The sequence below is a fragment of the Lissotriton helveticus genome, chromosome 6 (assembly GCF_964261635.1).
Source record: "Lissotriton helveticus chromosome 6, aLisHel1.1, whole genome shotgun sequence".
Taxonomy (NCBI): domain Eukaryota; kingdom Metazoa; phylum Chordata; class Amphibia; order Caudata; family Salamandridae; genus Lissotriton; species Lissotriton helveticus.
Window position 1 is genome coordinate 297,584,745 of NC_136067.1, and position 13,845 is coordinate 297,598,589.

Genomic DNA, 13,845 nt, shown 5'->3' on the forward strand with positions numbered 1-13,845 from the left:
AGGAATCTGTGGCTAGAATTCTCTGTCAGATGAACAAGTTACATACCTACGGTAATGCCTTCTGTAGGAGAGACTCTATCTAGCCGTAGTTTCCTTACTGACCTACCTACCCTTCCCGCTCTACAAACAAAGTTTTAGGTACAGGGCTGTTCCCTTTTCAGGGCCCTAGTTCCACACACCATTGGTCAGTGTTCTTTGTGGCTCCGCGATCCTGCAGTGGAAAGTTCCAAAAAGAGACTGATGACCGCGCACATCAATTCTGGGGCAGATGACACCACGTAGTACCTCTGCATGCCTACCGGCATACAGAGGTACTGTTCACTAAAATATTCTGGATCTAGTCTAATGCCTGGGGGTTATTGTAAGGTAAGAAGTCTGCGTCTAGATAGTCATTACCAGAATAGGTGTTACTGAAGGTAAGTGCAATTCCATATCACGTTACAAGTACTAATTTAATAAAACATATGTTTTAGCACCTCTTCTATTATGAGGTCAGTTATCCACTGTCATTTAAACAGATTTCAGCTTTAGAGCTTTTCCATTTCCATAAATGTTCAGTTATTTCTAACTAAAATTCAGAATGAATTGGAAAATTGTTTAACTTTTAATGTCATGTTTTTAACATTCAATGTATTCAGACTACTTTGTGCATTATGTTTGAAAATGTTTTATGTTTTTTGTAGGAACCAATTCAAACCTCTGGATACATTTGTAATTTTGAAGACTTGGAAATAAAATCTGTCCTTTTGGATGAAATATTAAAGGTAAAATTGAGAATTGCAAGTAGGAACTCGCAGTCATATGACTGAGAGAGGAAATGTATAAACATATCAATTTGCACTAATTTAAAATTGTTGTTTTCAACTTTAGAATCCAGAACAGCCAAACAAAGATTACCTCATGAACTTTGAAATTCGGTCACTACGGGACAGTCGGGCTTTGATTGAAAAGGTTGGCATAGAAGAAGCTTCTCAATTCATCGAAGACAACCCTCATCCCAGACTCTGGTAAAACATATTTTTTTGCACTGATCACTGTTAAACCTTGTGATGGAATATGCCTTGTCTTTGAGTGCATTCAATCATTGTGTTAGCCAATGTGTACACTCGTTAAGGTTAATCTTTTATTAGGAATGCTAAGGAATGGCAAGGCAATCTAATGTAAGGACTTGTCCGAAGATGACGTTAGTAGCTTGGTTCTCTTTTTAGGCGCAGTGTAGTTATTCAATACTTCAATCAATCAAAATCTTTATTCAGATTTACATTGAAATTCATAAAAGAGGCATAGATCAATTTTATACAAAAAAATTGGCATATATCATCCACAGGTATAAAAGAAACCATACACAAATGTATTAAAAAATTGAAAATATTACAATCAAAGTTCAAGTGCTGGTCACCAGTGCAACTATTTTAAAATAATTACAAAGTACTTAAATATGTGCATTCACTTCGTAAATTTGAAATGGAGGGTACTAGCTAGCACTTCTTAATAGAGGTTGACTAGTCTAATGGGAGCGTACCAGCTCTTCTCAGTAGTGACCGGGTACTCTGAGATGGGAAACGGCCTTTACAACGAAGCCGTTTCCACGTAATCTTTAACCACGCATGCAGTACAACGCATGCGTGGTTACCACTAATGCCTTTACCACGCATGCCTTTACTACGATATTTGTAGTAAAGGCATATTTGGTAAAGGTACAAAAAAAAGGGGGGGGCCCCCAAATAAAACAACTCACCATAAGTCACGTCGGCATCATAGTCGTTTAAGAGAAATCGGGAAAAAAATGCCGTTTTCTCTTAACGACGTATGACGTCACCACGCTAATAGTCGAGGAAATGTTTATGCGTGGTAAACGAATTCCGTTGTAACGCATGCGTGGTAAAGGCATGCGTTGCAACGGAATTCGTTGTATCATCATATATTCCTCTGAGATAGTATGTACCTTCACTTATATACTTCTATTTCAAGGATCGAAGTCACTAAGAGCAGTAATTCTGTTTAGAAAATCACATAATATTACTTCACTGATAATTATGAAGAAGAACTAAAAATCCATGTAACAAAACCCCATTTTCACTGTGACCATATGTGGCTAAAAGGCTCTGAAGATGACGATATGGCTTGCTTAAGCAGTGCAGGAATATAGATGTTACATTTAAAAAAAGTTCTGTATTGAGAAAATAATAGAAATTGCCATGGTTTGCAGTAGTAAGGAAATATTCGTTTTTTCTAAATTTAGTCTGATTGCACATTGATTATAGAACGGAACAGAGAGAGTGATTTATGTCTGACCAGCAGACGAAAGGTGTATTGGACTGTCTGTGTGGTTTCTAACACTAGGCTGTGGAATTCTTGCACTCACCGTCTTCCCGGAATCAGACACTTGCCTACTGGAAAAGCTTTCATTGAAAAGATGTTTTCACGTTCTTTTCATATGATAATGAGGCGTCTGTGTTGAGCTACTGCTCTTGTAGCACATAATGACAAATAAGCATGTTTCCGTCACAGTTTAGATTTTGTGGCAGAACCTGCTTCCCTTGAATACATAACCAAGCCAGCCTAGAAAGGCGAAATGTCAGACGCAAAACTTCTGTCTCTACTGCAGGTGTATGGAATGACATACCCCTGATACTAGGCTCACCCATCCCTCTTTCCGTTCAGCAAAGAAGAACGTCTGCCATTTCAAGACCTTTTTATTTCAACATACTGTAACTGTCGGTTGGTTAGTTGACAGTGTTGTGGAATATCCTTCCTTCACGTCATATCCGCCACAGCCTCCACTGCCTTCAGGAATTACCGTGGCAATAGCAAAGGGCCTGTTGCTCAAATAAGTGTAAACCAGACTGCTGTATTCATGTTTTGTAAGTTGGGAAAACATTTCTATAGTTGTGAATAACTCCTGGAAAGCTGCTACAGTCATAGTTTCCTAGGAGTAGTTATGGACTTAGTTTGTATATTCCAAGTCCCCCCAGGTAAAGGCATTATTTATTCTCCACATGATTCTTAATTGCCTGCTTTCTCACCAAGATTGGAGGTATTCCCATCCGGGATACGCATTTATTTCCTTCTGCGTTTGACAAGAGTAACTCTGTGACAGTATCCAGGGTGTGAGGGTGCATTGGAGAAGCGTGTGAATACTCACAAACATGCAGATTAGTCATTGTCCCCTTAGTTTATATCGCATCATTGCTCTGCTACGCCAGCACTCTGCTTATGCGAGCAGATTTGCTCATATATAATATTACACCAGTATTGATTAATATCACTTTTCAGGTGTAAATTCACATTTTGTGAATACAGAGCATGAATGTACACTTGTGAACCACGCAATTTGCACACCTGCTTCCAATTTAGGTGACCGAATGGTTTTATGAATCGTACACTCTGTGAATCCACCTACAGTACAGCATACTGTATATACGTCTAGCACTCCCTTGCTCCTGGAAGCTTAGTTTGCATAATGCAATTATCCCATATAAAGAGGTTACATGTCGTGTTACGTGTGTTATTTTAAACCACTTTGCATATGCTTAATATTCAAACACTGATGCCCTGAAGTGCTAATTCCGAGTTTGGTGGTCCGCAGACTGCCAAACCTGGAGTGGCGTAGCGGTGGCAGTGCGGCTACTGGCGCACCGGCGGTCCAATCGTCCAATTCCGAGTATAGCTGTCGGACCGGCATAGGACCGCCGTGGATCCACCAAGCATATTGCGAGTTTTCTCACCGCCCCTGTTTTCATGACGGTGAGCGCGACCGTGAAAAGTGTGGCAGTGAGGAAACTTCGAGGGCCCTTCAGGACCCCCTGTTGCCTCAGGGCCTGGGTATGCATGCAGGGGGAACATGGTGCCCCCCCTGTGTGCATGCACCCCCTGTTCCTGCACGGCTTGGCTTCACAGTCCATACCATGCAGGAATGCACTTTATGAGCCTGTGAACGGCAGCGCTGAGGGGACCGCCAAAGGACCACCTGGCAAACCAGGAGAAAACTCCTATTCTGTCATGCGGTCAGCGGTCGATGTTGGCGTTGTGGCAGTGGGGCGCTGGGGTGGTGGCCTGCTGCTACACCATCAGAGTCGTAATCAGGCCCTTAGTCACATCTGGCAAGGTATACAAAATTAAACTGTTTCTGCATACATCTTCAAATAGCACTCTGCGCTGTGAAATTATCTAAATGGTAAACCTGAGTAATGTGCATTTCCTCATGAGAACCTCGCTTCTAAATGTTTCTTTTGAACACAGGCGCCTGTTAGCTGAAGCTGCTCTCCAAAAACTGGATCTTCCAACTGCTGAGCAAGCTTTTGTGCGCTGCCGAGATTACCAAGGCATTGAGTTTGTGAAGCGGCTTGGCAACCTTCAGAGTGAGTTCATGAAGCAGGCTGAAGTTGCAGCTTACTTCAGCAGGTTCGAGGAAGCTGAACGTATGTATTTGGATATGGACAGGAGGTAAGGCTAACAATTTGAAATTTCACCTAAACATACTGCTGCCTTTTTGAAAACCATATAGGTTTCCAAAGGTACGGGACAAATGTTGTACTCTCGCAATTGTAAGTTAAAAGTAGAAAATAGAAACTGTGTGGTCGCAGCCTAAAATGTAAAGGAATCTAGATCCTGTATTTGTGATTTTAGTTGTCCAAATAAATATTTGGAGGACGGTAGAAATTTGGCAGTTGTTGGGGTTGACAGTTGACTACATTCCAAAGTGGTCTACCAGCCCAGTCCTCACCCCCCATGTTTTTGGAGTGATGCTGCTGGATTCTGTGCTCTGTAGGTCACTGGGCCCTGCTGTCCCAGCTCCAGTGCATGTGCTCTGACCCTCAAAACTACGTGTACAATTGGCTAATACCCAACTGGCTCATTTAACTTACTTTTCAGTCTCTAGTATATTGTAAAAGAGGTAACCAGGGCTAGTAAGTTAAATGTCACTAGTGGACTGCACCACTTAATTGTACCAACGCTACAGTGACAAGGTGAAAACGGAACTCTAGGCCTGCCGCTGTAGCCTAGACGGGCAGTTTTAAACCCGCCAAATCGAAATAGCAAAATCAACCTTTTTGCTAAGTCGAAACCTTCCTTTTTAATATTAGTAAGCCACCCCTAGGGAAGGCCTCGGTAACCCATCATGTAGGGTGCTTAATATTAAAAAGAAGGGCATGGTTCCTTTGTATTTATTATAACTTGATAGTGAAAACACAAAATTGCTGTTTTTCACTATAGCAAGGTAGGTGGTCCCATTAGCAAACATGGAGTTTCACTAGCCAGAGCGCTTTGTGCTAACATAACTTTTGGGATCACCGAAGATATTACTCAAAGGTATCAAATTAATTGTTAAATTAAACGATTCATTGTTGAGATCGAAATTACGGTAACTTTTAATTTGTTCTCCAAACCTTCTGTTGCATTACTAGTCTGTTTACAGCACTTGACAACATGCTAGCCCCTGCTAGAAAGTGTGAAGCGTCCCCAGAAACAAAGAGAATTGCTGAAAGGAGGAGGTGTGACATCCTTTAGTTGGATGACTACCAGGCGGGTGTCCCAAGATGGCCCAGCTATCTTCCAAGAGGCCACTGCCTCAGTAAAGCAAATTGCGATCACACCTTGACCTGCCCTTTCCTTTGTGTAGGCTGGAATCTCCACCAGAGGGGTAAAAGCTGCTGGCCGTTTTACCATGAAAAGACAATTAATAAAGAACTGTTTTTATCAACACCAACTGGAAGTTTCTGGAGCTTTATTACTTTAAACAAGTTTCTTTGCGATTGATTGAAAAAAACTTTTACTCTCTTTTTTGCTGTATAATTCTAAATATTGGGATGATGGGCATCTAATCCAGAGAGGTGGCCCCTTGTTGGACATAAATAACAAGCATTGGCATAGCCAATAGGTCTCGCTTTTGGGGACCTTATAAGTATATAGTTATGCTGCACAATATCCTTGGTGCAACTTCAACTGTTACATCGGTAAAACACTTATAAGGTCCCAATGGTGAGACCTATTGGCTATGCCAATGCTTGAACGCAAAGAAGCCAATGGCTCTTTCATGTGTAACCTTTTGTGGGATCATACCAGTGTTTACGAAAGGTGAGCGGTAGCTCTGCTGTCAGAAACAGGCGGGAGGTAGGTTTGCTATCTCTGATGAGTCTGATATCAGCCAGCAGAGCAAGACATCGATTGGCCAATTCGGAGGTGTTTTGGGCAAGTGAGGAACAGCCCAGGTGAGTGCTGCAAGTGAGAAGTACCTCTGCCTCTCACAACACTTGAGAGATAGTTGTGCGGTCTGCACTGAAGAATAAGTCAGGTGAGCAAGAGACAGCGTTGCTCTTGGTGGCAGGTAAAAATGTGGGCTGTTGCCACTGTCTCGAACAAGTGCCAGTCTGTTTGTAAACCGGTGCTTATCTGAACTCAAATCTCTGCTCAGAAGGACTGCAGGAACAGGCTGCCTGCCACAGCGGCTCCCTTTCACTAATTAAGACATTTAGCTGCAGGTAAAGGCAGGCCTCCTCGCGCTCTTGCTGCTGGATACATTTTTGTGTTGAAGAAATGGAAAGCTGGAGAGAGTGTGGCGTAGGGGTTTGACCGGTCGTACTTGAAGCTGGAAAACCGGGAGGCTCAACATCCTGTGATTCTGGGCAAATCACTTAACCTCTTGTGCCCGTCTCCTCCCAAAAACAAGTGGATTGGACAGAGGAGAAGAGGACAGAGGAGAAGGGGGCTGTAGTATTAAATCACTACTCAACGTGGATTCCAAATGTAAGCTTTATTAGTAATGGCTTAAACAGGTGCTCCCAGCTTGGCGGCTTCATAAATCGTCAACATTCTATCTCGCACTCCGGGCAGGAGCGCGGGTCATACCAATAGAGCAGAGCAGGAGAGGGGGGAAAAGTGAAGTGGGAGATAAGGGAAGTTACAACACACCTCCCTCCTTAGGGAAGAGTAGGGAGGGGAGCGAGGGATAGTTTCCCACAATAGGTACATAGCGGGTAAAAGTGGGAAGAGGGGAAAAAAGGGAGGGGAGAAGAAGGGTGAAGGGGAAGTATACAGCACAGCATTAGTGGGGACGGAGGCAAAGGACCCCTTAAAAGATTAAGCAGAGGAACCGTCCTAACAGCGCAGTAACTGTGATACCGTAGCTCTGAACAGATATGTGTATAGCTCCAACAGGCGGAGCAGGAGAAAAAAGAATATATGGTCCCCAGGCACGTTCTGTAACACTAGAGTGGGTGGCTCTATTCTCATATACATCTACAGGGATAAGATACGACTCTTTTAAAATTCTAGGAGTAATGAGTAAAGTTAACAGGTTACATTTCCAACAATAATCAACTGTAACAGTCCGGTGCATTTAAAACTCAGGAGGGGAAGGAAAAGGCTAAGAGGTCCCTTTGTCCAGCGTTAGGCAACTGGATCTGTCAGGAGCTAACAGAGGTGCACCATTAAGGTATGGGAAAAACGGATAAATGTATGCACTAAGTGTCACTATAGGCATCCTCCGGTTGGTGAAAAAGAAGAATCACCGCCTTTTCACACTTAGCTCTTCCATGTCCAAGCTTGCTACATCGTCTATTTCACCCTGGGATTCCAAACCCCACCTGCTGGAATTACCATCCCTTACCGGCAAATTTAGAATGGCTGTACAGTCCTTTTCTCTGGGCAGTATCTTGGGACCAGACCCACCCCTAAGGCTACCACTGATGAAACAAGCTTCCGTTTCCATGCCCTTATCCATGCCGGGACTGGGCCTTCTTCTGCTCCCAATTCCTTGATCATGACCAGTACTGCAATCTTTGTCGCAATTTGTTTTGGACAGCCACCGATCTTTTGCACGAGTCTCATCTGGCTTAAGTATGTTCACTAGTTCCCTCTTAGGCTTGCCATACCTAAAATCATACGTGTCTTCTGAGCCCTTGCACTTCAGCTTCTTCCAAAAATCATAGACCGTACCCCTCTTCCCTTCCATAACTTTTAATGGGGATCCTTTAGGTCTCTCTGCTTTATATTACTCTCCCTCTCCATTATTCCATACTCGATCCCTTGTAAGTATACATCTTTGTTCTCTCCTTTTAGCTCAATGTAACTTGTACCTCTCTCTCTTTCTAGATCGCAATTGTCCATACGCTCCTCTGACAACTTGGATTGGAACCTCTCCAGCTTCATTCTGTGCCGCATCTCCTTGCAAACGGACTGGTTGATTTTATTCATCTGCCATCCTCGTTCTTTGGTTGTGGTATTTACACTCTCCACCACCATTCCAATTTCTCCATCCGTCTTCACCTTTTGTTTCCTACTGTCCTTTCTCTCTGGTTTCTTACGTATTTCTCTTTCCTCCACCTGACTTTGATAAGTGTTTTTCTTTTTGTTGTGTACCTCCCTAATAGCTTCTCTTCCCCACTCCTTTCCTTTTGTAGCTCTCTCAAATGCTGCATTACTCTTAGGTGGTTGCCAGAGAACATTAACAGTTTCACCACTGGTTTCTTGTTTGCTTTGATACCACACCAGCTCATTTCTGTGTCCTTTTGTTTTTTCCTCCCATGAAATCCTCAACTTCTGTTGATCTCTCCACCCTATCATGTTGAGAACACCTCTCGTTATGTATATCGTACTCCTCGTAATGTTTTCTTTATAAACTATGTCCATGACTTTATAACCAATAGCCTGTATATCCTCCCCTGCATATGTTTTCAGGACGGTGTTGGCCTCTTTTAGTTCATTACCATATTTTATTGCAAATTTTCTGTCCCAATCTCTTTTGCTTACTATGCTATATCTCGTACCAGAGTCAGTAAACATTTCTATCTCAACTCCACCTATTATAACTGTGCATATCCGAGATATCTTGCTGGCTCTGACATCCTCTTTGCCTTCCATTCTCTCCTCGAAACTTTCATTCCTTTGGGCTTTTCCTCTTGTGGCTTGTTTATAATGTTCATCCCACACGTTCAGAATATTCTCATACCTATTTCCGTCGGTACCTTTCATAAACGCCTTCTCCATATTGTGATGCATCTTCCTTCCACCCTTACCTAAGCTGTGGAGTAGAATTTCCGCTTTAACCTCCGGTGGCAGAGATGCTACCTCTTCCTCCAGGACGGACAAATAATTTTCAAAGTACACTTTCCACTCCCACCACTCAGCAATGTTTTTATTAACCTCCTCCATGAACGGTACCGGTGGAGGGAGATTGTACATTCGGCACCACTCCATGTTTGGTGTACTGCAATACCTCTTAACTTCCCCAGAACCCTAGAGGTTCGCCACTCTTCCTCTGTACCTTTGGAATCTCTTCAATCTCTTCCCGCCACTTCCAAACACTATACCTCAGGTCTGAGGTTTCCTCACGCTGCTTCTGCGCGCTGCTTCGGTTTAGTGTACTTCACAGAACCCTGATATTCTCCTTTGCCATCTCCACCCGCAGATCATTGCACTGCCTCAGACCTATTTCTCAATGTGGCTTCAAGGGTTCAACGCCTTCTATAATCCTCTTAAGACGTCTCAAATCTCTAAAGACGCTGCTTCCGTGGATATATATATCTTTTTTTTTCCTAGGAATCCAGGTACGCTACACCCCTTGTTCCTCTGTTCATTCCTCACACAGCTTCACTACGCTGCCTCAGTTCTTTTCCTCACGTGGCATCAGGGGTAAACTCCTTCCCTGCTCTTCTCCGACATTTCCCACAGCTCGAAGACGCTGCCTCAGTAATTTTCAATCAAAGGAGCCCAGGTTCGCTACCCCCTGTTCCTCAGCTCTTTTCTCACGCTGTTACAAGTCACTGCCACCATTCAGTTACAACGGTTGACTGTTCACTATGTTCCGCTCACCGCTCCTGACCGTGTTTCACAGGCTCCCTGCAATTCTGGGTAATACAGATTGGCTGATCTCCTTCACCATCATAAACAATAGCTCGATATTTTCCCGAACACACACCGCTTTGAGATACTGCCTTTGTTCTTAGTTTTCCTTGCGCTGCTTCAACACTGCTGCGGTTATTATACTTCACCGAGCCCTGATGTTTGCCTGTTTCCCTCAGTTCCCTCTGAATCTCCTCACACCACTAGCCAACGCTGCCTCATTTCCGAGATATCCTTCTGCCGCTTCTACCAGCTGTTTCGAATAATTTCACCATACGGCACCCAGTGTTCCTTAGAACTCACCTCTCTCCAACTTCTACGCGAGGCCACAGATCCAATTCACAGGTGGCTATAGGGGGGAGAAGGGAAACTCCCCACACAGATCGTCTTCGGTAGTTTAGACCGCTCAATGTGCTGGCACAGATAGTCTTCATTCACAGGAACAGAGGCTCGCTACACACCCTGTTCCACTGGCTTATTATATTATTTCCAACCTTTTTCCTTCACACAGCTGCCATGCACTGCCTCTATACAGTATCATGAGACTTCGGCACCATATGTTACGCTCAACGCGCCTCACAGAATTTCAGAGGCTCAACACAATAATGCAGTCCAGCCTGGGTCCCCCACGGTTGATCTCCTTCCCTCAAATAAATATGTGAATCCTACTTGATTCTCCTAGATTTTCCATTACACGCCTCCATTACTACTGGGAGTCCAGGGAAAGCATCATCCCAACGCTGACATTCACTCATGCCTCGAATAATCGTCGCTCACCTCAAATCAGTTCCTTTCGCGTTGCTTCACATGCGACTTTAATACACGCTCCGCTCACTTCACCTCTCGCAGCTTCAAGGTCTAACCACATAGACCTGTACGGTTCTGTGACTAATAGGGACTTATGCCTTACTTCATTTTCTCATGCTCCTGCGCGCAAATGGCTCCGGTATCACTGTGCGCTGAGCTCTACGCGTCGCTTTCTCTTAGAAGTTTCTATCGCCTGAGAAGTTGCGACACGAAAGGGTAAGGTTCTCCTCACTGACGCCGTCCTGCCTTCTCGCTCCGCCTTTACGTGTGACACTCGACTTGCACCTTGTCACGTTGGAGGATATTATGCTTCTGAGTCCTCCTCCTCACGCCCGATAGCAAAACGGAACTTCCTGTCAACGACTCGGCGGTTCCTCGGTGAAAGACCAGCCCCGTCTTATCACACACTTGAATTCACTGCTTACGCATACAGCATGACAGCCTTCCGCTCCACAGAGGGGATCCACTACAGTGCCACGGGACGCCCCTTCGAAGCCAGGAACGGAACACCTTCGCTACAAGTCGTCCGCTTCAATCAACATCATCTGCTTCACGCACTGTCTCCCCTTCATTACCAGCAAACCGCTGTTCCGACTCTTCAATCCCCACAGGGTGAGTCTCCTTTTTCAAAGTTCTCCTCCGCCCAAGCATCAAATCAGTCCAGGGGGGAAACACCAACTGACCCTGGCTCAGCATCCCATCCTCGTCGCCAAAATGTAGTATTAAATCACTACTCAACGTGGATTCCAAATGTAAGCTTTATTAGTAATGGCTTAAACAGGTGCTCCCAGCTTGGCGGCTTCATAAATCGTCAACATTCTATCTCGCACTCCGGGCAGGAGCGCGGGTCATACCAATAGAGCAGAGCAGGAGAGGGGGGAAAAGTGAAGTGGGAGATAAGGGAAGTTACAACAGGGGCCAAGGGGAAAGACGCTAGGGGAGAAAAGGACAGAGGAGAAGAGGACAGAGGAGATGGGGGCCAAGGGGAAAGACGCTAGGGGAGAAAAGGACAGAGGAGAAGAGGGCAGTCACCGAGCCATGAGCACCCCGCTCCCACACTGGCCCGTGTCATACGGTCACTGCCAGCAGGCTGCATTGCAGAAATATTTACATAAAAACTGTCAACAGCACCGAGGAGACACCGCAAGAATCACAGGAGACTGTCTTTTAATTTGAAGTTTAAGAAACCGGAAACTGCAAAAAATAAACGAGTGGGGAGACAGCACATGGAATAAACACTCGCTGCTGACATCCGAGGTGATCTGCGAGTCATGTGTGAACCCCAGCAAGGCTAACTAAGCCTGCCATGCCTCCAAGGAGGCCAGAGCTGCCCTTTGTTAAGACAGCGCCCTGGGCGGAGATAATGGAAACAAGCAATAGCAATGAGCAATAAATACGAGTGTTCTTTGGTCTGGCGGAGTCCTTCCTGGAGATGATGGTGCACAAGGCATTACGTACCCTGAGTCTCTGTTTAAGACTTGGGGCGCTACATCCATCAGGGAACAATCTGGGTTAAACCAGACAATTTCGAGCATGCTGTTGTTCTGCAAACATTTTGCAACACTGCTCGTTGATGCTAAATCGACTCTTTTTGCGTTGGGAATAAAAAGGTGCATTTTGCAATCCTGTAATTATATATATATATATATATATATATATATATATATATATATATATATATATATATATATATATATATATATATATATATATATATAAATTTCTTTATTCGGCTTTGCACATTGGAAAACCATAAAAGCAACATTTTGATAATACAATTTCATGTTTTAAGAAATAAAAGGTAAACGTGTTACAGACTAAAATTTAAACAGAATCAAGTTAATACATTCCGAATGAAAGATCGTATTGTTTCATTACGTCATGTAAAACCACAACCAAGATGCATTTTACAGATTTTTCCTGTGCTTCATAATGCATTTAAAAAATTTCAGGACATGAAAACAAACGGATTCAGATTCTAGCAGTTGGACGGATTCAGATTCTAGCAGTTGAACGGATTCAGATTCTAGCAGTTGGACGGATTCAGATTCTAGCAGTTGGACGGATTCAGATTCTAGCATTGCAAAGGTTTCGCAGCGCTGCGGTGTAATCACAAATAGGGTATCTGCTGTTTGCACGCCTGCGCTTTGTGTTCTGGGAACTCCGAGGCTGGGGTCCTTTCTTAAGAAGGATAGAAGAAGCTCCGTGTTTAATGGTCGGTGTTGCTTAAGGGAAGGGCATATACTATGTATCCCATGCAAAAGTGTATCGCCTACTCTTTGGGGGCACGCATTGGGAGATTTTACGGGGCTTCTGCTTCCCCTTTGCATGCAGGCCAGTTGTGGGGAGGCAGCCCACACTGAAATACGCAGAGCTGGGGAAATGGAGTTGTGATGTCTTCAATGGAAAGGGCAATTTGAGAGAAAAGACAATTTGACAGACCTCAGCCTGTCTGCGATGTCGGTGTGTTTTAAGCATGAGCTTCCTTGGCTGTGGGGGTCTACCCTAGCTTGCGATCTGTGGTACGCTGCCCCCAACAATGGAGAGGCACTGTGCAGGAAGCAGTCAGTGGTGCCCGTGTGTGGCAGCCATTCGAAGCCTCGTGCAATGCCAAAGGCTGGCATGGAATAAACTCACCGTCTTTAAACAAGGCTGGGGGCACGGGGGAGCTTGCCAAAAATAAACTAGGCCCCAATAAAACTTACAAGTGGAACGGGCTGTAGTAACGTTCCAGCTGCCCTAATAGGGCCCCCTGCCTGGCAGCCTTTCAGACGAGAAAGCAACCCTTGCCCTTTTGTCCGAAGCTTCTGGTTGGAGGAGACTCGAGCGCTTCAACTACGGAGCAAGGCGAATTAATGCTGGAGGTAGCCAATGTGACGAATAATTGCCTTGTCCAAGCCGTTTAGTCAATCAATCCATCAGTCCGATATTTTGAACTCCATTTGTTTTGAAGTCTTGCAGGACAATAGCTGTAATGCAAGTCGACGTGTTTGAAGAAGGGAAACAGCGGAACTTCAATTACACCCAATGAAAGCCGAGTTATAAAGATCGTATTTCTATTAGTGACAAATCTAAAATGCTGATTTAGGGCTGCCCAATGCATTCAGGGGGAGTTTTTTTTATTGAAGTTTGTGCAAGTTAAAAATAGGACTTGTACTTGAACTCGCTATTTAAATTAGTTCACCTAATAGCCAC

General features: G+C 44.3%; 1 protein-coding gene across 1 annotated transcript in view; it reads left to right on the forward strand.

Annotated features, from left to right (window-relative positions):
* The window catches only part of WDR35 (WD repeat domain 35), a 501,592-nt gene that overhangs the window by 248,548 nt on the left and 239,199 nt on the right, over positions 1-13,845 (forward strand). The window contains exons 18-20 of the mRNA XM_078647744.1: positions 684-764; positions 871-1,007; positions 4,243-4,446. Coding sequence (XP_078503870.1) covers positions 684-764; positions 871-1,007; positions 4,243-4,446 — 422 coding nt within the window. The remainder of the gene's footprint in view (positions 1-683; positions 765-870; positions 1,008-4,242; positions 4,447-13,845) is intronic.